Raw genomic sequence first — 21706 nt, 5'->3', positions numbered from 1 at the left:
ATATAAGTAACACATAAAGTTAAGTAGGGCTGTATTCCAGATATGAATAAATGTGTGGCAAGGAGGCACTTTTTTGTGACCCCTATCATCCAAAAATAATTTCCCGTTTACTTTTATCTCTTTACTACAAGTTATAGGAATCATTTCTTTAAATCTCCCCAAAAATATTTACACAATTTATTGAAATCTCTCCTTTTCCCTACGTATATATTTATCTATCAATAACCAGAATAGCCATTAGGATAAATCAAAAATCATTTCAATTTGATGAAAATAACCAAAAACATAAAATTTCATGAATAGGTTGTAACAACAATTTTCGTCATACATATATGTTTGTATTTATATCACATCTAAATAAAAGATTTTTGTATTTCTATATACTAATCTAAGATGACTAGTCCAAATCTTAAACATTTAAGCTATATCTACAGTGTATTAAAGTTCGAACTTGTTTTAATGAGGAAATCCCATACCCTTCAGTCCATACATTATTTTTTTTTACACAAAATACATTTTTTAAATCATTTTACATCTCATCGCCATGTACATATAAATTATATAATTGATTATTCCTGTACAGCATGGATACATTTACATATTCACATTCTAATAATTACAATAATTCCCACAGATCCAAATCACAATCTGTGGGTAAAAATCAGATTGGGGAAGGGGTAAATATAAATCAATTCTGGTTGGATATGGAGTTAAAAGAAGGGTCAAATGAGGAAGAAAGATGGAGGTAGCAACAGAAAACATAATTGGATTTAAACATTTAAATGAACTATGACTTATTGTACTTCAATGTAGATTCCCTTTCGGTTATAATCATTAAGATTTCTACTTCAAAGCTATTTGTATCAACTGAATTGGTGTTCTCCTTTGTTTATAGAGGGTAAAGAATCATACAATTAGTTATTTCCTCAATAAGAATTACTGTAATGTTAGAATGGCATTGGTTCGATTCTTATTTCGAACCCTAAAATTTATGATTTTCTTTTATTTCTGTATTGATGTATCTCAAAAATAATCAATTGAATCAATCAAGCAAACAAACAATTGCTAGAGATTCTAGAAGTCAATGAATATGTGACTGTAATTAAAACATTTACAGTGTTTTACAGTGTATATCAGGTATTCATAACTTAGGATACACAAAAGTTTATGAATTTGTATATGAAGCTCTTAAGCTTAGGTCTCGTCTGGGATTGGGTCATTAATTCACACACCTCCTATATATATATGTAAATGTCACCACAAGCTTGATGGAGCCACTGAAATAACAATGTTTTCCAGATTCCCCATCTCAGTCTATTTGTTTTACGGCCAGTTTTCAGAGGTTAACAAGCCAATTCTTTTACAGACAACTTTCTGACATCAGCAGTTTAAATTCATTTAACACTTAAAGTCAAATTTATTAAGTTTGTACCTCGAAGTCTCCAATCTTCTCTAGACAACTTTCAGAGTTTAATAGCTCCAATTCGCTGAACATTTCCTGCCATCTTTCTGAGGTTGGTAGCCCCAAATATCCCCACCCTTTGTGGGTGAAGTTTCTGAAATTGACAGTTCAACTTTTATTCACCTATATTTCAATAATTCCAGTCAACTTCATGAGGTTGGTGGCCCTGAAACTTCAGAACAATTCCAGTGAATTTCCGAGATTGGTAGCTCCTATGCAGAAGCCATCAAAGTGTTTTACTCATTTTAAAATATCACCAATCCTTTCCTGCTCCTTCCTCCACAGATCTGTTCCTGTTTGTATGCAATAGTTCTTGACTTGCATATTCCCTTCCTTATAAAATCATTCCAAGCTGGTAAGTCCTCTCATCAAACGCCATATTTCCAGTTTCCATTTAGGTATGCCGATGTATCATCCAACAGAATGACGTTCCATTCCTGCCTTGTTAGTAAGATAGTTTACTAAGAGATACTCTTTCCATTGCCTTTCCACCACCTTAACATTGTCACTGAAGACATAACAAATCAATGTATCAAGATAAAAGTCAAATACACAAGAATAAATAATAAATTACCTCACTGTCCATGTCAGTCCAATATAATACTAAAAACACAGGTTAACTAACGCAATCTGATGCAAAACTTCACAGCTATATACGTGATCAGAATGTCAAACATCCTGGTCTGATGCTGACAGGGGTCCATACTATAATTAACACACTCCGTCAGTTTCCTGTTTTTCAACATTCCAAAGTAGAGCCGAGGATAAAGCCTCTCTCAATATGCCTCACATCAGCATACTGCTTCTCAGATGCCTTTATGGCAGAGAAATACATATTTTAAACGTCAGTTGATAAGCCGGGAAACGTTACGTTACTTCGGACAAATCAAACTGGAATTAATTTGCTGTATGATACTTTCCTTAATCTAAGGTATACTGACATATTTTGAATGAATGTTGACTATGCTTAAGTAACAAACACACTTTTTTAACTGCAGAGGGTAAGTACACACATAGCAAATGCAGTACCCCCTAACCTAGACGAGACGATCTTGCAACCTTCTCAGTCTATTAAGGGGAAGTGACTCGGTCATGCATAACTCATCCTCCCATCACGCCTGACTGATTATTCCACTCCATTTCATCACACACCATCAAAGACTGAGGGAGGGAGCTAGCAGGCCACATCTGATGGCCTTGACCTCTATGAACTGTGACATCACATTGGTGACCTCAGGCATCAGGTGACCTTACTCCACTGCATGAATGAAGGGACGTCTTTGACCGGTACATTGTAGGTGTGTGCCTTCAGACGTAGATTTCGGTCATCTGTTAGCAGCACAACATCCCTGTAGAGTCGGATCGGTGCATCTGTCCAAACAAGAGTGGATACAGATAATGAAATATAAATGAAGAAAGATAGTATATTTATTATATAACATGTCTTGGGGGACCAGCATTTATCTAATAGGAAGGAATTATATAGTATCCTTTTTGTCCAAATTGGAAAAGAGTTTCAAAAAGACTCAAATGGAAACCATTGCAACAGATATAGAAGTGTAACTACACAATTCCACCTATAATAACATTTCATATTACCAAAAACTGTCTGTCAAACACATATACCGGGATGGTGACACCACCATGTAAAATACTTTATAAAAGCACTTTTGTACTTAACCTTGTATCAAATGTCCTGGAAAATCTCATCACAATTGAAGGTGCTAGACGGATAGCAAGATTTTTCTATTTATAGTTCTACAAGAACTTTGACTTTGGCCCAAATTAATATCCCCAGTTTTCTTTGAAAAGTAGGGATTCAATTGTTTTTGAGAGTGGTGTATTTTAATTTTGGGATCATTACCTTTGATATTCTAATTCAATTTACTTTAAAATATAAGCAAGGAAAAACAAATTCCAATATATATAGTTTTACAAACCTTTATCCTTTGTCATGAAATCTCTTGCCTTGTCCTTACAGTAGTGGAGACAACAGGAAAGAATAAGGTCATCATTGTTTCCCTGTAAATCATTGATCACTGATTGATTGGTTTGTGATTGATTGATTGATTGATGGCTGATTGATTGATTGATTATTTGTTTGCAATTGATTGATTGATTGATGACTGATTGATTGATGACTGATTGATTTGTGATTAATTGATTTGTGATTGATTTATTTGTGATTGATTGATTGATGATTGATGACTGATTGATGTCTGATTGATTGATTGATAACTGATTGATTGATGTCTGATTGATTGATTGATTGATGTATGATTGATTGATTGATGTCTGATTGATTGATTGATTGATGTCTGATTGATTGATTGATGTCTGATTGATTGATTGATTGATTGATGTCTGATTGATTGATTGATTGATGTCTGATTGATTGATTGATGTCTGATTGATTGATTGATTGATTGATGTCTGATTGATTGATTGATTGATGTCTGATTGATTGATTGATGTCTGATTGATTGATTGATTGATTGATGTCTGATTGATTGATTGATTGATGTCTGATTGATTGATTGATGTCTGATTGATTGATTGATTGATTGAATGATGATTGATTAATTGATGGATTCTTTATGACTGACAACATAACATTAACAGTACAAAACTTAACATGAATCCAAACATACTATTAATGCCTACCCCTAGTATCCATTTATTTTGAAGTCAAAATGGTTTTGATTTCTAGATTTCTCTAGGAAGTATGGTGGTTTCGACTTTTAGAATTCTCAAGGGATTATGTTAGTTCAATTTTTTTTCCCTATCTCTGATGTCAGATCTTATACCTTCATTTCTCTGGAGAATATGTCAATTCTTATCGTTCACATGCACATTTTTGCAAGTAAAATATCATATTTTGTTCTTACAGAATCTGTGTCAGTTTCCTCACTGCGGAATGAAATAGTTTCCATGACATTTCCTTTTGTGGTCTGTGCTCGGAGATGGTTGTTTTTCTTCTGGAACTCTGCCTCCAGGTATCTGATGGTCTCCTCCGCACTTTTCTTCACCTTGTCAGCGTGCTCATGGCTGTCATACTGCCCCATCCTACTACCCTTGGCCAGACCGTCTAATTCATTTATCACTGAAAACATAAAACACAAGAATTCCATAAAACTAGATGTCTCGCTTGTCTCCGCATCAACAGTTATTAATTTAAATAATTAGAGTAAAACACAGAAACTTAGCATTCAGGATGAGATAAGTAGGTATAATGCAAGTTTGGGGGAGATCTAGTTGGTTCAAAAACTTAACATATGTCTACTTCTAAAGTTGTAACAAAATTTATTTTTACCCCACAATATTCATATTATAAAACAAGACCATTGCCTTTAACCTTTTTCTGTCCTTACTTGGGATGTACACCTCATGACCTAACTATGTACTAAGTTTGGTGCCTGTACTGCCTGTAGTTGTTGAGAACCAGAGCTAAACCCAAAACTTTAACGTTTGACGATGCCACCGTCACCTCCTCTGGAAAATCAGAATCTATGACTCGCCTTCATAGACAAAGTTACAGGCGATACAAAAATGACACATGCATATGTAAGTCATTGCTAAATCTTCCCTTACTGTAATTAACTACAAGATATAAAAAGGATTGATTGTGGAAACTTTAGAAACTCCTTTCTCCATTATCTAGTATATAATCAACAACATTTTGAAGATTTATCAATTGGTTTACCTACCTATCAGTGGGATGGTGACAGTATATCAATAGGTTTACTTACCAATCAGTGGGATGGTGACAGTATATCAATAGGTTTACCTACCTATCAGTGGGATGGTGACAGTGTATCAATAGGTTTACCTACCTATCAGTGGGATGGTGACAGTATACCTACCTATCAGTGGGGGGATGGTGACAGTATATCAATTGGTTTACCTACCTATCAGTGGGATGGTGACAGTATATCAATAGGTTTACCTACCTATCAGTGGGATGGTGACAGTATATTTCTGGTGCTGTATGAGTTTCTTTACACTGCTGAGATGATCTATGAAACAGTTGGTGTCGGGGACCAAGAAGATGGGGTGAATCTCCAGTTGTATCAAATGGTGCCGGTTCTTATCCACGATCTTCTGGAATGTCTCCTTCTGCTTCCGCTGTTCTTCCTTGATGCGCTTCAACTCCTCCTTTTTCTCTCGTAGATGTCGCACATGTTCGTCATCCTCTCCTGTAACTTCCTCTGACTCGCTCTCCACGATCACATCCTCTTCCTCCTGATCAGACAAAGCAAATACCTGGTACATGTTTGTAACATTTTAATTAATTTAGTGTTGATCAATATGAAATGTTGCGACCAGAAATTATTTGTTCTGAAAATTTACACAGGAATTGTTTGTGATGCTGCAAGTCAGAATAAGGCAGTGTCCATCAGCACTCAAGACATAATGCCTCTTTAGGAAATATTCTGTTAAGTGTTTTTGACATATTTAGACAGTGAGTTTGCAGTCAGTCCAGGTCATTTATATCTGGAGATATTTTAGTACTCCATACCAGGTACCTGCTTGCTCAATATCAGGACCCTGGATCTTTCAGTTCTCAGGTTATTGTTTAAAAAAAACAGAGACCCTGTACTAAACCAATTCTCACTGGTCAGGTGAGCTTAATGGCAGAAACTAAATTTTATGGCAACTTTATGTAGAAAGATGCAATAACCTAACCTAGCGATCACTAAGATTATATTTAAATTACAAATTAGCTTTTAAATTTTGAGTTTACGATAGACTTACACCAGACAGTTGGCCCTCAGACTTGTCATCCTCTTTCTCCTCATCTGAGAATCCAGTAGGTGGCGCTACAGAATAGTACTGCTTTTTCTCCACATCGAAGGACAACATTGGAGTAGGAATGCCACAGAGGTAATCCCCAAAGTCCTGAAGTTTTTCTATCCTACAGCAGTCCTTGGCTATTTCCTGCTCATAATACGGAGAGAAATAAACACAGTTTAACCGGCTTTAATTAGATAAGAGAGAAATAAACACATTTTAACTGGCTTTAATTAGACTGCTCAGAATATACAGAGAGAAATAAACACAGTTTAACTGGCTTTAATCAGATTGCTCAAAATATAAAGAAAAAAATAAACAGTTTAACTGGCTTTAATTAGATTGCTCAGAATATACAGAGAGAAATAAACACAGTTTAACTGACTGGCTTTGATTAGATTGCTCAGAATACAGAGAGAAATAAACAAAGTTTAACTGGATTTAATTAGATTAAAGGGATTTGATAATTTGTTCAGATGGTGAAATCAGGATTGGAGACAGAGAAACTAGCATTTTGGCCTATGAGTGGCATTACCTTAGTGACTGTACTATGTACGTAGTGAAGTTTTATTGGTAAGCTAAGCAGGGGCACAAATCCAGCCAGCATGTTATCTTCATGTAAGATAACTGGATCACAGCCTGGAGGAAAAGAAAACATTGGATTATGTACATTTGTACTACACTTTCACTTCTCTTTCTAATGTTCTATATATCACTTAAGAAAAGTTACTTCAGAACAAAGTTACAAAAGGGAACTTTTAACCAAACTAGGGGGATTGGATAGTAATTTCTGGGATTTTTCCCCAGTGAAGTTGTGTTTTCATTATATTCAAATCTAAACAAATAAAGGAATTTTTTTAGATAATAGGACTTTTGAAAATGAACTACCATTACAGCAAATAGAAAATTGAATTTTTACATAAATTGATTTCACTTATGCTTCTTTTCTTGATTTCTTAAAAACAGTTAATTCACCTATTTCATATAAAGATCATAAAGATTGATGATTGGACGTATACCTTCCAAGAACAGTGTGAATACACAGAAAGCTATGTACTAAATGTATCCTCATAATTAGGAATTCACACTTAGTACAGATAGGACAAGGAGCATAAGTTAAACTATGGCAAACATTATTACATTTGGGCAAGTAAACAGTAGCCTCTCCCTATTCCGTCTTTTCGTATTGCAGAGTTATCTGCTCTTGTGTGCAGGTATTGATTGTTACGTCATTAGTTTGTGTGAGAAAATTACGTTGTTTTCTCAAAAAATGGTGACATTACTCTCACAAACAAATGACGTAACAATCAATATCTTCTATCAAGAGCAGATAACTCTGCAATACGAAAAGACGGAATACAAAGTATTGCATCAAATTCAGTAATAATTTAAGCATGTATTTTATCTCCTGCGTTGGTTTAAAACAGATAATATATGTTATAGCTTTATAATAGTAACAGTCTTGTATATTTATATTTGTTCCTGTTTTCAAGGGTACTATGTTTTATTAATCTGGAAAACATTTAGATATTTTTAAGATTTGGAATGATCACATCAATACATACAATGCAGTATCAATTTTGTTGAAAATATGAAATGATTTTTGGAACATATTGTTACTATTCCTGCAGTGAAAACCCTGTAATATAGAGGGTGATGTATCCCATGAATTCCCTGCTTACCTTCTTTTTTGTCTCTGTAGAGTTTGACATGAGATGTGTCTACATTCCTCAGTATGTTACACAGGTCCGCACATGACTGCCACACGTCAACATCCGGCCTAAAAACCAATATTATCTATACATAACATGAAGCTCTAACAAAAAAGTGAGACGACATCAACGCGGTCAAAATTGTGTCTGGTTTGATCTTACTTTTCTACTTCAGATACATGTTTTGTTACCTAATCTTTTGATGAACTGGTAGTGATCTATATTGTTTTAAACATAAGATTGATATAATCCAATCATCATGATTCAGAAAGTTTTCCCATAACATTTAATGTCCAAAACTCCTATACACAACAAACTCTAGTTTTCCAGAGAATCATGAAGTCACAATAATAAGTAGATCAATACGACGTTGCAACACATTACTATTTATTTGGTGTTTCTGTCCTGTCTAATCTTATTTAAAGGTGTGGTTGGTCAACAAATGAAAATGCTCCTAGTGTTTACCCATAGGTGGATGCTATGATAAGTTTACCCAATATTACTAACCGTTCAGCCTCAGAGGTGAGGTAGAGAAATATATACTTACCCGAGAGTAAACTTGTGTATGTTTGGAGGTGGATGGTAGAGAAATATATACTTACCCGAAAGTAAACTCGTGTATGTTCGGAGGTGGATTCCATAGGGTTGGGTTACAGTACATCCAGTCGGTCCACACTTTGATGCCAGGCACCTGTTCCTCTAGCTCACGGCTGAACATGTGGGTGGGATAGTCATTGGAGACCAGGTGTTCCTTCAGCTGTTCTGAACATCGCCGCACCAAGATTCCAAACATGTCTAAGCCAAGCTGTACTGCCTGTTCTTGGAGTTCCGATCTCAAAAGTTCAAAGTTGGGGTCAGAGGGTGACACTATGGCAACAGAAATTGTATGTAGTCTTAAGTGCCAATCAACAGAAAAGTGCATACAGGTACACAGAAATGAGTAAAGGCAAGGTGTGTCACAAAGAAAACAGCAACAAGAAAACAGAAAAGGAAATATGTGTCGGGAGTAAAAGTATGCATTAAGCTATTCAAAAAGGAGGCTTAGAGGGCCTGTATCAATGTGTCTGAGTATGTTTACAGTATATCTCAAACATTTATTAAGTTATTCAACAAAAGTTCTAGAGGGCCTGTATTGCTAAATGTTTCGCAATATGTTTATGGTACATCAACATGTATAAACTAATTCCTAAATTACTTTACTTTCAAAGTCTACTCTAGTCATATGGCCTTTACCTATTGACTTTGCATGTTTAATGGTTTCACAAAATCAAATAGTTATCAAATTTCATCTCTTTCAACTGGGCAGACCAGAGTTTGATCCGAGACTGAGAGCCCACCAAACTATAGAACAAATTTCTACCAGATGATCTATTGAATCAATGGTGATCAACACAGGCCAGTTCTACTTTACAATCCATAAAAATAGTGAATCCAATTAACTATCAATAAGGTAAATTTAACAGCCGACTTACATGTAGTTTTCAGGGCTGTGTTGTCAATGGCGAACATGTTGATAGCCATGAGTTGAAGCAGTCGTGTTGGGCCTATTGCCCCTCGCCTAAGCAATGCATCAAATTCCTTCAGCATCTGGGCACAGCACTCTGGGAACGTTTCTCTCCTAGCATTGAACATTTCAAAATTGTATCCATCATATTGTCATAAATTGTATTTTACTTCTTCTATGAAATCTTTTGGGGATTTTTGTTAAGAAAATTATGATTTTTAACTTCCAAGTTTACAGCTACATGTAAATTTCTTCACATTGAATATGTCATAAGGATTAAGGCTAAGACAAAAATATACATCTTTTGCTTATTTTGGTAGTCCTTACTAGATTCCGCTATAAGGAACTTTCCTTTAGCTCAACAGAAGAGAGTTCAGCTTGCGAGTTTGAGATGCTGGTTTGATATCAAGAAAATGCATGCATTCTCTTACTACTTTCTGATTACCGTATTACACTTTTAATAACATCAAAGACAGCACTATTTAATATTGAAGGCAATCCTTTTTAGTTTTTTTGCCTCAACTGACCTCTGCAGGACTTCAATGTGTACCATAAAGTGTCAAGCTGAATATTATTTTTTATTTTTGTCAATAAAACTTAATGAGGAAATTATCTTACCCAACTTTTGTGAAGAGCTTTCCATGAACATTGAGAAAACTGAGAACAAATCTTTTATTCAGCTGCAAATAAAAACAAATAAAGTGTATAAAAGCATCACAAATCTACATTGCAATCACAGATATTCATACAGTGCAATCTTACATTAATGTTAATCCAATTGTCAATTTGAAATTTAGAATTGCATGTTTACTTTAAAAAAAATATATTTTGCAGCAATTTGCTTTGGAGATCCAAGGACAAAATAATATGAATTTCTGATAAATGAAAAACACATTTTCCAAGTGATATATTTTTTTACTGGAGAAGGACTTAATTGGCTCATGGGCCTGAAGGATCACTAGCTCAGGTCTTCAAAAACACAAACTAATCCCAAAACATAAATGTGTAACATTTTTCTTACCTAGAGCCTTTTGATCAGAATGCATAAATAATTGATCAGTTTTATCTAATGAAAGAAAAATACTTCTTAAAATTGAATATCCTGAATTTCCCACACAATCTCAGCCTGGAATAACACTAATCTTCTGCACAGACATTCCATATCCAATTTTAAAGTTCCACTATTTATCTGTTTACAGTTTAACCTTTACCTCCACAGCATCCAATTTGGACAAGTCCTGGTCAGTACTCCCCTCGCCGGTGTCCTCGGTACTTGTGCCGTCTGCGGACACCCATACCTCAATTCTCTCCCCTTGCTGTCTCTTCTGCTGCTTCAGCTGTAGGGACTTTTCCTTCTCCTGTTCACGCTTCTTCTCCGAGTTCTGGGCCTGTTCAATAACAACTCACAGCTTAGGTGCGGATATTGAGAAATGAGTTGGTAGTTGGGTCATCAAACTTCTACATACTTCCTCCAACCATTTCCATACAATTTGAAAACTGTTTGAAATAGACTACAGTCAGTAAATGTTGGGTGTCACAGATCATATACAATATGAAAGTCAACAAGTGAACTGTATTTTGTATAATGTACAATACTGCCCTGCACCTACCTTCTTTCTTGCTTCATCAAACAATGATATGAGACTTTCCCGAGCTGTCAGAAATGGATTACTGGCTGCCAAACTTCTCATATAGTAGTATACTGCGTCCAGCTTCCTCCTCTGTCAGGGTGGACAAATGTTAAACATCAGAAAACCACATTTAATTGACATGGAATCACTTGGTTTATACAGAGGGGATACCACTAAACCAGAGACATTATTTACCAGGCAAAGACTCTTTTATTATATCGGGTATGCTCAACCAAAGCATGTAAAATTAAACATAACTCTTCAATATTTCAACCAGAAAATCAAAATAAACCATTACAAGATCTGTCTTTACACAATATGTCATAGTATTGTTCCTTGTTACAGCACAGTTGGTGATCAAACAAACATTTATGTTACTTATATTGAAAACGTCTATACATGTAATAGTGTACACTGCATATATATATATATATTATAATGAGTATATCATAAATTAAATAACTTGGTGCTGTAAACATGTATATGTTTAATTTCATATATATATTTACTCCAGATTTTTTCCTTTTAATCTTTGTGGGAAGATTAATTATGAGATATTTTAACTATACTGTAACCTGTCTTCACCAAACCCTGTATAATACAGAAACCTGTATAAAGTGTACTGTCATCTATATAAAATATAATACATTTCTATGGAAATTTAACCCAAGTAATTCAAAAATCTGTTTAAATTTGGTGTCAGTAGTATTCTGTTTAAAAGATTGTAATGTATTAACAGTCACCTTTGTATATAATGTATAAATTTAAAATGTATCCCTCGAGTGTTCCAATATCAATCCATCCTCTGATTCTCATAACACAAATGTTCAGTTCCTACACGCACTGTTTTTCCCAAAATTTTCTGCCATTAATTATGTTTAGGAAAACTGGTTAATGAGACTTTCATCAAATGTCTTATTTTCATATCATCAAGTCCAGACAAATATTCTGGCATTACAATGGTTTTAGGATATATAACAGTACAAGAATACTGAAAACATACCATGATATACCCATCAGACAGACACACAGGCAGATAATAATAATATACAACATTTGATAAAGAGCCCTATCTAGCTAACCTAAGCCACTCTAAAGCACTTTACAGTACATAGATATACAATTTATACAATCAATACAATTAGCATATACATTAATTAATCAATACAATTTTTGAGGAATTCGCGGGAGCTGCTTTATCAGGCGCTAACTACTAGTCCTATGTCACCTGGCTAATATCTGTGTGTGTGTATGCCTAGGTGTTTGCTGGAGATGTATTGTGTTCTGTTTGTAGTGGGACCGTGCTTCCAACGGTATCATTTATAGTGCCACCTCACTTGAATGCTACAGCAAAGATACCGCAGCATCCACCCCAGACCAATTTATACTCCACCTGGGTTGTTAAGAGTTGTGTGGGCAGGAGTACATACTACACAATTTAGGTACAGCGGACACTTACCGTGTAGAGAGCCAGGATAGCCAGTTGGTTGTAGGGGCGGCCATTTTTAGGGGCTATTTGCTGTGCCTTGGAGTACCAACTGTAATATTCAAACACATAATTGTTAATATCAGTTCCTGTTCTAGCCCCTTCTCTTACACAAGTTAACTTGATTTTCTCCTACCAAAATAAGAGTGGCAGAAAAAAAAACTTTTCTGAAAATATGTTAAAACAGGCACAGAAGACCCATATCACACACCAAAATGTTTAAGGCTCATGACAAAAAATGTTTAAGGCTCATGACAAAATATTGTCAATAAAAGAAGTATTGTAAATATTTCCCAAATCCGGGCTCTTTGCAGGTTGAGATCTATATGCATGTGTATATGGTTATAGGGTTAGGATCTCAATGCTATCCATGTAATGAACTGAAAATAAGTCCAAAGGGGTGGGGCCAGATAATGGAGCTAATCCTGGTAGCATGCTTGTGTTTTTATCATCACCAGCAAGTTTATATATATTGGATGATTTTGTGATGGTTATCTTGACTATTTGACTACAGTATTAAGTGATGACCTAAGGCATGAGAAAAAAAAAATCAAAATTGACCTTTGACCTAAACACAATATATCAGAAAAAAGATTTGTACTGCTGGTCTTCATATCATACCAAATAACCAAATAGCATTTTTCAAGAACCTACAGTTCTTAAGAACTTATTATATGAATTTTTTAAAATGCTTCATTTCTGTGACCTAGAAAGTAGGTCAAGGTCTTTTATATGAGGAAATTTTAAAGACAATTTAAAAGGAAATTGGAATGATTGCATATAATTTCAGCTTTACTGATTATTTGCGATAGAAATATGTCTGAACTTAACCAATATGACTATGTTGAATCATGTATCATGAGATTTATTGGCACCCTTTTGCTGGAGAACATAGAGACTAGCTGTCCGAGGTCATTATCCATAATTAATGATCCTTACTTTCTTGCTCTTCCATAGTTGACCTTTCCTGTATCATTGCTCTGCTCTCTATAACGTGCAATGTCACCAAGACAAATCAGGGTCCTTTGGGTGCTTAACAGAGCAAGTTTAACTGTACGAGAGATGTTGTCTGGGGGCAAGACAGTTGTGTCCAAGAAAACCTCAAGCTGGAAGTTAAAAGTCTGCTGGAGTTTCTGAAGTAGGCGCTCGTAAAACTCAGTTCCCTGAAAACATAATGGAAGACAAGTATTAATTAGTTATGAAACATGTGATTTTACTTTGCACTATACAAAATGTATCATGTCTTTAGAAAAATATAAAGCATATATAGTTTTTTTAGCAAGTTAGGTATTTTCTATCAAGTAATTTAATAATTTAACTTAATTTAATTACAAAACTTATCGATCATGTGAGCAAGTTGAGATTTGGTTAAAAACTGATTATGTGAGTAAGATGAAATTTTGATAAAAACCTGGCTGATTATGTAAGTAAGCATTAATTCAGTTACATGTCAGACTGATAATGGGTGTGAGCAGAGATTCAATTACATGTCAGACTAATAATGGGTGTGAGCAGAGATTCAGTTACGAACCTGATTGAGTATATGAGTGAGTTGGGCCTTGGTTTCCTCGTCCTTTTCCTCCGCCAGATTTTTCCTGAACACCTCTATGACCTGGTAGTACACAGATTTCCACAGGATCTGCTCGGCGTTGTGTTTGTTGGCCACGTCGAGGTCGAGGAGTATTACCTGTTCACACTTACACTGCAGTTCTTGTCTAAACACACAAATGGAACAGGTTATAGTAACTGGAATCAAGACTGATATCAACTCAAATGATCAAGGCATGATCAAGAAATATTTTCTTTTTGTTAAAAAACGAAAATAAACTGTAAAACTTCAAATTGAAAATGTATACATGTAGATGGGTAAAAAGTCTTTTTTTTTTTTTTTACAATCAGAATATAGTATATAGTATGCCTTAGACATTCATTGGAATATAATATTTGATTACTATGACAAACAACGACTAGAAGTCAACTGAATCAATTCTTGGTGACAACATTCTTTGGCAAAATCTTTGTTTAACATACTTATCCGTTCTTTTCTACAAACAGAACACAATACATCTCCAGCACACACGCAGGCATACACACATAGGGAGATATTAGCCAGGTGGCATAGGACTAGTAGTTAGCGCCTGATAAGGCAGCTCCTGCGAATTCCTCAAAATATAATTAATTAATTTATATGCTAATTGTATTAATTGAATATATATGTACTGTAAAGCGACATTTTATTTTAGCTAGATAGGGCGCTATATCAAATGTTGTATATTATATGGGGCAAATGTTGTATATTATTATTATATTATATTATTCTTACCTGATCTGGGCAAGGGCAGTGAAATCCTTGCCAGATAGTCGCCTAGCCACCAAGTCACTCAGCTGACTGTCTAATGGGAGAGACTCTTGAATCATTCGCTCTGCTATAGCACGACACTGTGTGCGAGACCGGCCGGAAATGGCAATATCCTGGTCATACTCTCCTCTGAGGACAGAACATACACTTTATAGATGTACATAAATACCAAGAATAAAACTGCATGCAGTGTTATTTTCATAATAAAATGAATCTGTATTGTTCCACACAGAAGTCACTGCATGATTATCTAACAAAGAAACAAAATATCATCAACAGTCTTGAAAATCACAAGTCCCATTTTTTCTCAAATATTTGAAAATAACTGCAACAATGATATGGTTCATTTAGTTTAACAAATATTTTCGGTTACCGTGACCAAATTAAATTTCTAAATAAATTAAAAAGTCCAAACATAACATTATATTTCCAAAACATGTTCACTGAGTGACAAAGTAAAATATGATCTGAAAAGCCATATCACATATGCATGATCACAGATAAGTTGCTTATCTTCTGGATTTTAAGGGTCTACAAAAACTGACACTCATTCCCTATACACAGACTTACCCCTGGTAGTATGGATCCCTGTGGTACATCTCCTCTGGGTACATAGCCATGTCTCTATACGGCACTGGGTAGGGAAAGTAGTAGCCCCCAGGTGGCCCAGGATGTCCTGAAAGGGGTACCGAATGAGGACCGGGATGTCGCTGCGGAAAGGCATGGCCAGCATCCACAAACCTAGGATCATAATTTTGAAAGTAGGGTGCAGCCAGACCTGTGGGTGGGTAGCCCTGATGAAAGGGAGGTTGCCCAAGGGGCGAGGTAGGTGAGGTAGGGTTATCTTGACCAACATCCTGGAACTGAAGCGGTTTACTATTGCTGTCCTGCTGAAAGTTTTGGGATTTGTTACCATCCTGTATCATGATAGGCTTGTTCGGATTGTTAGGGTCAAAGAGTCTCCTCTGTCCTGCCCCACCTCTAGTAGAGTTTCCTGAGGAGCCTGTATGAGCTTGAGGACCAACATTTTTTCTGCTGTGACCTTGACTTTCATCCTGATAATTATGAGCCTCATTATGAAGAGCACCAGATGGAAGCTTAAGAAGTCCACCGCGGGGTGAGGTACCAGCCTCATGCATAGGTTCGTCACGCCCTGAGTGTCGACGTTCTCTTCGGTCATATCTATGATGTTGATCCTTGCCATGACCTCTCACATCTTTGCCATGACCTCTGGCATCATGACCTGGACCCCTAATATCTTGTCGTTGACTTTTTGTATCATGACTTTGACTTCTAGAATCTTCACCATGGCTCCTAATGTCCTGTTTATAACCTCTGGCATCATGGCTTTGACCCCTCGTTTCATGGCCATTTCCTCTGTTGTCTCTGCTTCCAACCTTTGCATCTTGTCCCCATCCTTGATTGCCCCTCATGTCCTGTCCTCTGCCTACACTTCTGCGATCCTGCCCTCTCCCAGTGCCCCCTCTATCATTGTGATCTTTTCCCTGCCCTGATTGATCTCTGTAATCCTCAGAACGACCCCCTGATCCCTGTTTATCCCTACTCCTCTCAGCACTCCGGGCTCTGCCCCGCCCTCTGCCTCGTGGTGCTGGCCCCTGCCCTTTTTGTCCTTGTTGATGAACCTGACCTTGGTGTTGACCTTGATCATGACCTTGCTGGTGTCCTTGGGCATGACCTTGTTTGTGACCATGACCATGACCTTGCTGGTGTCCTTGGCCATGACCTTGCTGGTGACTTTGGCCATGACCTTGCTGGTGACCTTGACCGGGTCCTTGCATTGTGACTTGACGTTTCTCGTTGTGATCTTGAGCAAATGTTATTTTGAGTTTGAGGTTTTCTGGGTTGTTAAGAGCCTCACGGCTAGAACTAATATCCTTTAGACTGGAATTGCTGCTCCTTCTACGACGCCTACCTTTCCGTGGAAGACTCAGACTGTGGTACATCTTCTCCCCCTCATCTCCTTGGTAACTCTGGACACTCTGGACACTCTGAACACTGGACACACTGGAGTCACGACTCTGTCGACCATTCAGGGAACTGCGTCTATTTTTTCGCCTACTCCTAGGCAATTCATTGTACCAATGTTCACTGCCACCATGTCTATCACGGGAACCTGAGTTGCGATTAATGTTCTCGTTGTATTGATTGTCTTTAGCTCGTGAGGGTCTATATTGTCTCTCACTTGCTTTGTCACGGTACATTCCATACTCACTACCTGTTTCTGACATTCTGTCCGATTGTTTCTGATCAGTGCTACTTACACCCATTCCAAAGTCCATCCCAGGGAAATCACCCTGTCTCTCCAGATATTCCTTCAACTTCAGTGTTTCATCCTGGACTTGTTTTGCCATCTCTCTTTCTACTTCCTTATCCCAATCAAGGATCCTTGTTGTTGTTTCATCGTCAATGCTCAAATCACTTGCAGTACTCACATCACTGCTGACACTGCCAGTCCTCTGTCGTCGCATAGTTGAAAGCGAGTACCTTTTTGGTGGTCCCTTGGCCGAAATCTGACCTTTGGGAGGTTTTTGTTTCAGGTTTCCGTTGCCACCCTGTATGCTGCCTGTTAATGATGAATTACTGTTCCGTCTCTCAAAAATCATGGTTGGTATGTGACTACCACTGGCATCTTCTGGTTCGTCCGGAGCGTCAACGATGGACACAGTAGTCTGCTTTACTGGTCGATCACGTGAACGTCGCTGACTGATCCGTTGAGGTTTTGGAGGTTCTGTCCCAGTAACAACATTCGAGCTAACTTGAGAGGTTCCATTATTCTGATTCTGTTTGTCATCTTTCTCCTCAATATCACCCTTTTCCACAATCCTTAATTCTACATCCCAATTTTCAGTCTGAGGTGGACTGTCCCCCTTTTGAGGGCTTCCTCTACCACTTCCCTTTTCCCGTGGCCAAGTGCCATATCCTTCCTCTCGATTCTGTCCCCTTCCATAGCCTCCTCCATGCTTACCTCCTCTGTCACCCATGAACTGTCCTCTCTGACCTTGCCGTTTATCTCTTACAAATTTCTGATTATTGTTGTCAATTTTGTTCCTATCTTGCATCTGACCCTCTTCTGGACCTCCAGTTGATCTCCATGCTTGACCTCCAGTTGTTTGAGATTCCCCTTGACCTCTCATTAACCTTGACTCACTCCCAGCTCTCTGAGATGTGGTTGGGACATCATCTGATTTTGATCCTTGAGGTGAAGAAGTCGGATTTGCAAATGTTATCTTTACATCCAAAGGGGAAGATTTCCCTAAGTCTATTTTACGTGAAGAAGTGCTGTCATCAAGAAGTGGAGAGGCCACCACAAATGAATTCACTGGTGGAATTCTTGAAGAATCCTCAACCTCCTCTGACTCAGAGTCTTTTTGATGTTGCTCCATCAGCTTCCCCTTTGGAACATATCGCTGCATCTCGGGCCTTTTTCCAGACTTAAACTTCTTCTTTGAATCTCCAGTACTAACCAATCCATCATCAGACTGGACTTGTAGATTTCGAATGCTTTTAAGGACCGAGTCAACCTGAAGTTTACAAAAAATGTATTCAATTTCTTGATCACAAAATTAACCCTGATCCAAATTAGAATAATTACAGTGTCTAGGTACATAAGATCTGTGCTAAAAATAATCTTGTATCATATTTTAAAATACTCTAACTGAATAAAATATTTGAACCTATAACAAAATAAAATACCATTTTTTCAAACATTTCAGCCCTATCGAAGATGAATACTTTACCTCTTTTTCTACACTATTTTCCTTGCTGCTGTTAGTGGCTGACCCATGACTTTCTACATCTAACTCTCCCTCCCAACATTCACTTTGTGTTCCCCCTTCTGCGTCTCCATTCCAGTCCCCTCCCCCCGACTGTTCAAGCTGTTGTTTGTGCCTTAAGATACTAGGTGGCTGGTACACTCCTCTTGTTGGGCGCTTCTGTCGCCTTTCCTTCTTTTTTTCCAATCTACTGGCTGCCTGCTCATCTGAAAATGACGGAAATGAGTTGAATTAAAGTCCCATATCTGGATAGCAGGAATTCCTGCATACACGGGAGGATGGACATGGATGACATCGGGTTAAGGCACTAGAATGGGTACCTAACTCCAAAACTGCAGTATACATACATCGGGTTAAGGCACTAGAATGGGTACCTAACTCCAAAACTGCAGTATACATACATTGTGTCAGATGTTACATCAGTGCTCTACTTATTATAAGCATGTTGCTGACAAAAATAGCCTGCTATTTATCAACTTTTAACAGGCTTCTTTTTCAGAATACATCTAGAGATCAACAATATGAGCAAGTGAACATTATAGCAAGTGAACATTCAAAGGGCTACTCGTTTCAAGGGGCTACTCGTTTCAAGAGGCTACTCGTTTCGATCACCTATTTCAACACTTAGTGAAAACACTGTACATGTAAATGCTGTCACACGGTTATATTATTCCAACATGAAAACATCTGGTATTGTTGGAATAATGGAATAGTTCGTGTAAAGTGATTAATTGAAATAAATACATGTATTTCGTCTATTTGATGAAAACCAACATAATTCTGAATTTGGTAGAAGACAGGTAAATTTCCTTTTCTGACTAAACTATATATTACAAGTTGATAAGAGATCATTAATTTATCAAGATCTTTGCTAATTAACATTGTTATACACTTATGTTGGGGTGTGAATTTTTAACTCAACTTTTCCACAATCAACTATTTCATTTATCAATGCACTTTTACATTTTTGACTGACAAAACATATCCTTGTAAAAGACTGCTTCAATTTACAAGGCTAGCTAGTTATATGACCAGTAAAAGATGGGTTTTTTAATATGTATGTGTACTTTGATACTAAGCATATATTTATCTTTTTGATTCCCTTAAATTAACTTTCCTTCTTGGATTTAAAAGGAAATGTTTATTTGATCTTTTTTTGACTCTCCAAATTAAAGGGGAAAAGGTCGTTGACTTCTGAAAATTACTAACTGCCGAGAGACAAATGAAAGCCCTGGTTGCAAATTGGTCTCGGCACACTTGTGGTTTATATATACATCAATGAACTGTGTATACCTAGTCCAGATCATTAGACCACTGCATGCATGGGCCGTCAGTACAACCAATGTTATTACAAGGGAATCTCTGCTGAACTGTATGGTAATATACTTTTAACACCTGAATTGCTGATGTGGCATCGTTGAAAGCTGGTTCAAGCTTGCGGTGATGCATCATTGTTATTTTGTTCACTCGCGACTTACTTTTCCGGTTGCGCACTTATTATTTCCTTAATCATAACAGTGTAGCAATGTCTATGGTAATAATGGGATTTAAAATTTCAAAAACAATTCCACTCGTTTGTTCACATACATGTAGATAAAAGGGTTGAGCCCTTCCGTTGTGGAGTTGCATAAAAAACTCAAACACCATTTGTTTTCAGTTGAGTCACTTGATTTTAACTATGGTATTTATCAGTAGTACAGAATATTTGGAGAACTTATTGCACATGTGTACATGAACAGGCTTTTGTAATTTTTATTGAAGTTAAAGCTGATCATATAAAATTAAAAAGAGATTGTAATATTTTTCGTGCAATATTGTTTAACTATTTCTGAATCATATAAGTGTATACCTTTGCCTTAAATACATAAGCATGTGGTGACCAGACTCTGAGCCCTTATTGTGAAACTTGCCGAATAAATAAAATTAAACAGCAACATGCTTTACATTGTTTATCAACAAAGTTTGTTTCTAGTCTTAATTTTTTATTGAAATTCTGTTTACAATCTGTCATCATTGTTGAATGATACCATATTATGTGACCAGTTTCTGTGCACATCTATTTAAAGCACACAAGTTGTTTAATCTGATGTCACTACGGTTCAAAAAGCCTGAGGGGTATAAGTTTATCTAGCAAAAACATTTACAAAATTACTTTCACGTTTGTATCTGCTACATTTTTTAATTACAACAAAATATTTTGTGTAGATATACAAGTTTACACTATTATTATATACTAAAATTAAAGAAGGAACATCACAGTAAAACATGTTAAGACACCACATGTACACTTATAATTATTAGCCCTGCCTTTAGAATAGCCAGACAAACCAAACCACACAATTTTGTTATATAAATATAAAAGGAAATAGTAGAAAAAGCTACCCTTCTACATGATTTGAGTGAAAAGGGGGGGGTCCCCATCTTTTTCTTCAACATACTTTCAGGTCTACGTTAAATAATTACAATAAGTTTATATAATAATACTAATTATTTTGTGAATGACCCTAGCGACTAAACATTGACTGTTCTGAGTACATCTTGACTAAATTAGATGAACAGACCACATGGGCTTTGTGAACAATGTTTACTTGACGAAATATACGCAATTTAAATTCCAATTTAATCCGCCTTGCTACTTCCAGTCGCCATTTTGTAAACAGGACCTAATCTCGAGCTGATGCGCGTTTGAAAGAGTTTAAAGTATTGCAAAGCTTCTAAACGATCGTGCCCAGAACATACTCTCTAAGGATGATGTTTTTGATAAATTTACTATCAATTATTTACTATATTTCCTTTCTGTATCACTTTCATTAATTCATAAAAGAACAAATTTATTTTTTCCCGTTCAAACTTTTCTCTTTCAAATGTTAAAACACATTTTTTTGGAAAAAATGTTCTAGTTTCCAGCGTATGATCAAACGTCGTCTGCTTCGCAAACATTCAAGAAAATAATATTTACAATGTATT

General features: G+C 36.5%; 1 protein-coding gene across 1 annotated transcript in view; it reads right to left on the bottom strand.

Annotated features, from left to right (window-relative positions):
• Positions 1–565: 565 nt before the first annotated feature.
• LOC110446881 (telomerase-binding protein EST1A-like) overlaps positions 566–21706 on the bottom strand; it is a 23049-nt gene continuing 1908 nt past the window's right edge. The window contains exons 2-19 of the mRNA XM_021492224.1: positions 18704–18945; positions 15516–18487; positions 14910–15074; positions 14118–14301; positions 13526–13749; positions 12560–12638; positions 11080–11190; positions 10681–10857; positions 10088–10149; positions 9438–9583; positions 8568–8832; positions 7936–8033; positions 6789–6892; positions 6218–6400; positions 5413–5704; positions 4351–4565; positions 3403–3484; positions 566–2833 (exon numbers count right to left, since the gene is read on the bottom strand). Of these exons, the coding sequence (XP_021347899.1) occupies positions 2703–2833; positions 3403–3484; positions 4351–4565; positions 5413–5704; positions 6218–6400; positions 6789–6892; positions 7936–8033; positions 8568–8832; positions 9438–9583; positions 10088–10149; positions 10681–10857; positions 11080–11190; positions 12560–12638; positions 13526–13749; positions 14118–14301; positions 14910–15074; positions 15516–18487; positions 18704–18945 (5732 nt within the window). The 3' untranslated portion in view covers positions 566–2702. The remainder of the gene's footprint in view (positions 2834–3402; positions 3485–4350; positions 4566–5412; positions 5705–6217; positions 6401–6788; positions 6893–7935; positions 8034–8567; positions 8833–9437; positions 9584–10087; positions 10150–10680; positions 10858–11079; positions 11191–12559; positions 12639–13525; positions 13750–14117; positions 14302–14909; positions 15075–15515; positions 18488–18703; positions 18946–21706) is intronic.

This window comes from Mizuhopecten yessoensis, unplaced genomic scaffold (genome assembly GCF_002113885.1).
Source record: "Mizuhopecten yessoensis strain PY_sf001 unplaced genomic scaffold, ASM211388v2 scaffold3023, whole genome shotgun sequence".
Classification (NCBI taxonomy): Eukaryota; Metazoa; Mollusca; class Bivalvia; order Pectinida; family Pectinidae; genus Mizuhopecten; species Mizuhopecten yessoensis.
Note: the sequence above shows the minus strand (reverse complement) of the source record. Positions and strands in the feature narration are given on the sequence as shown.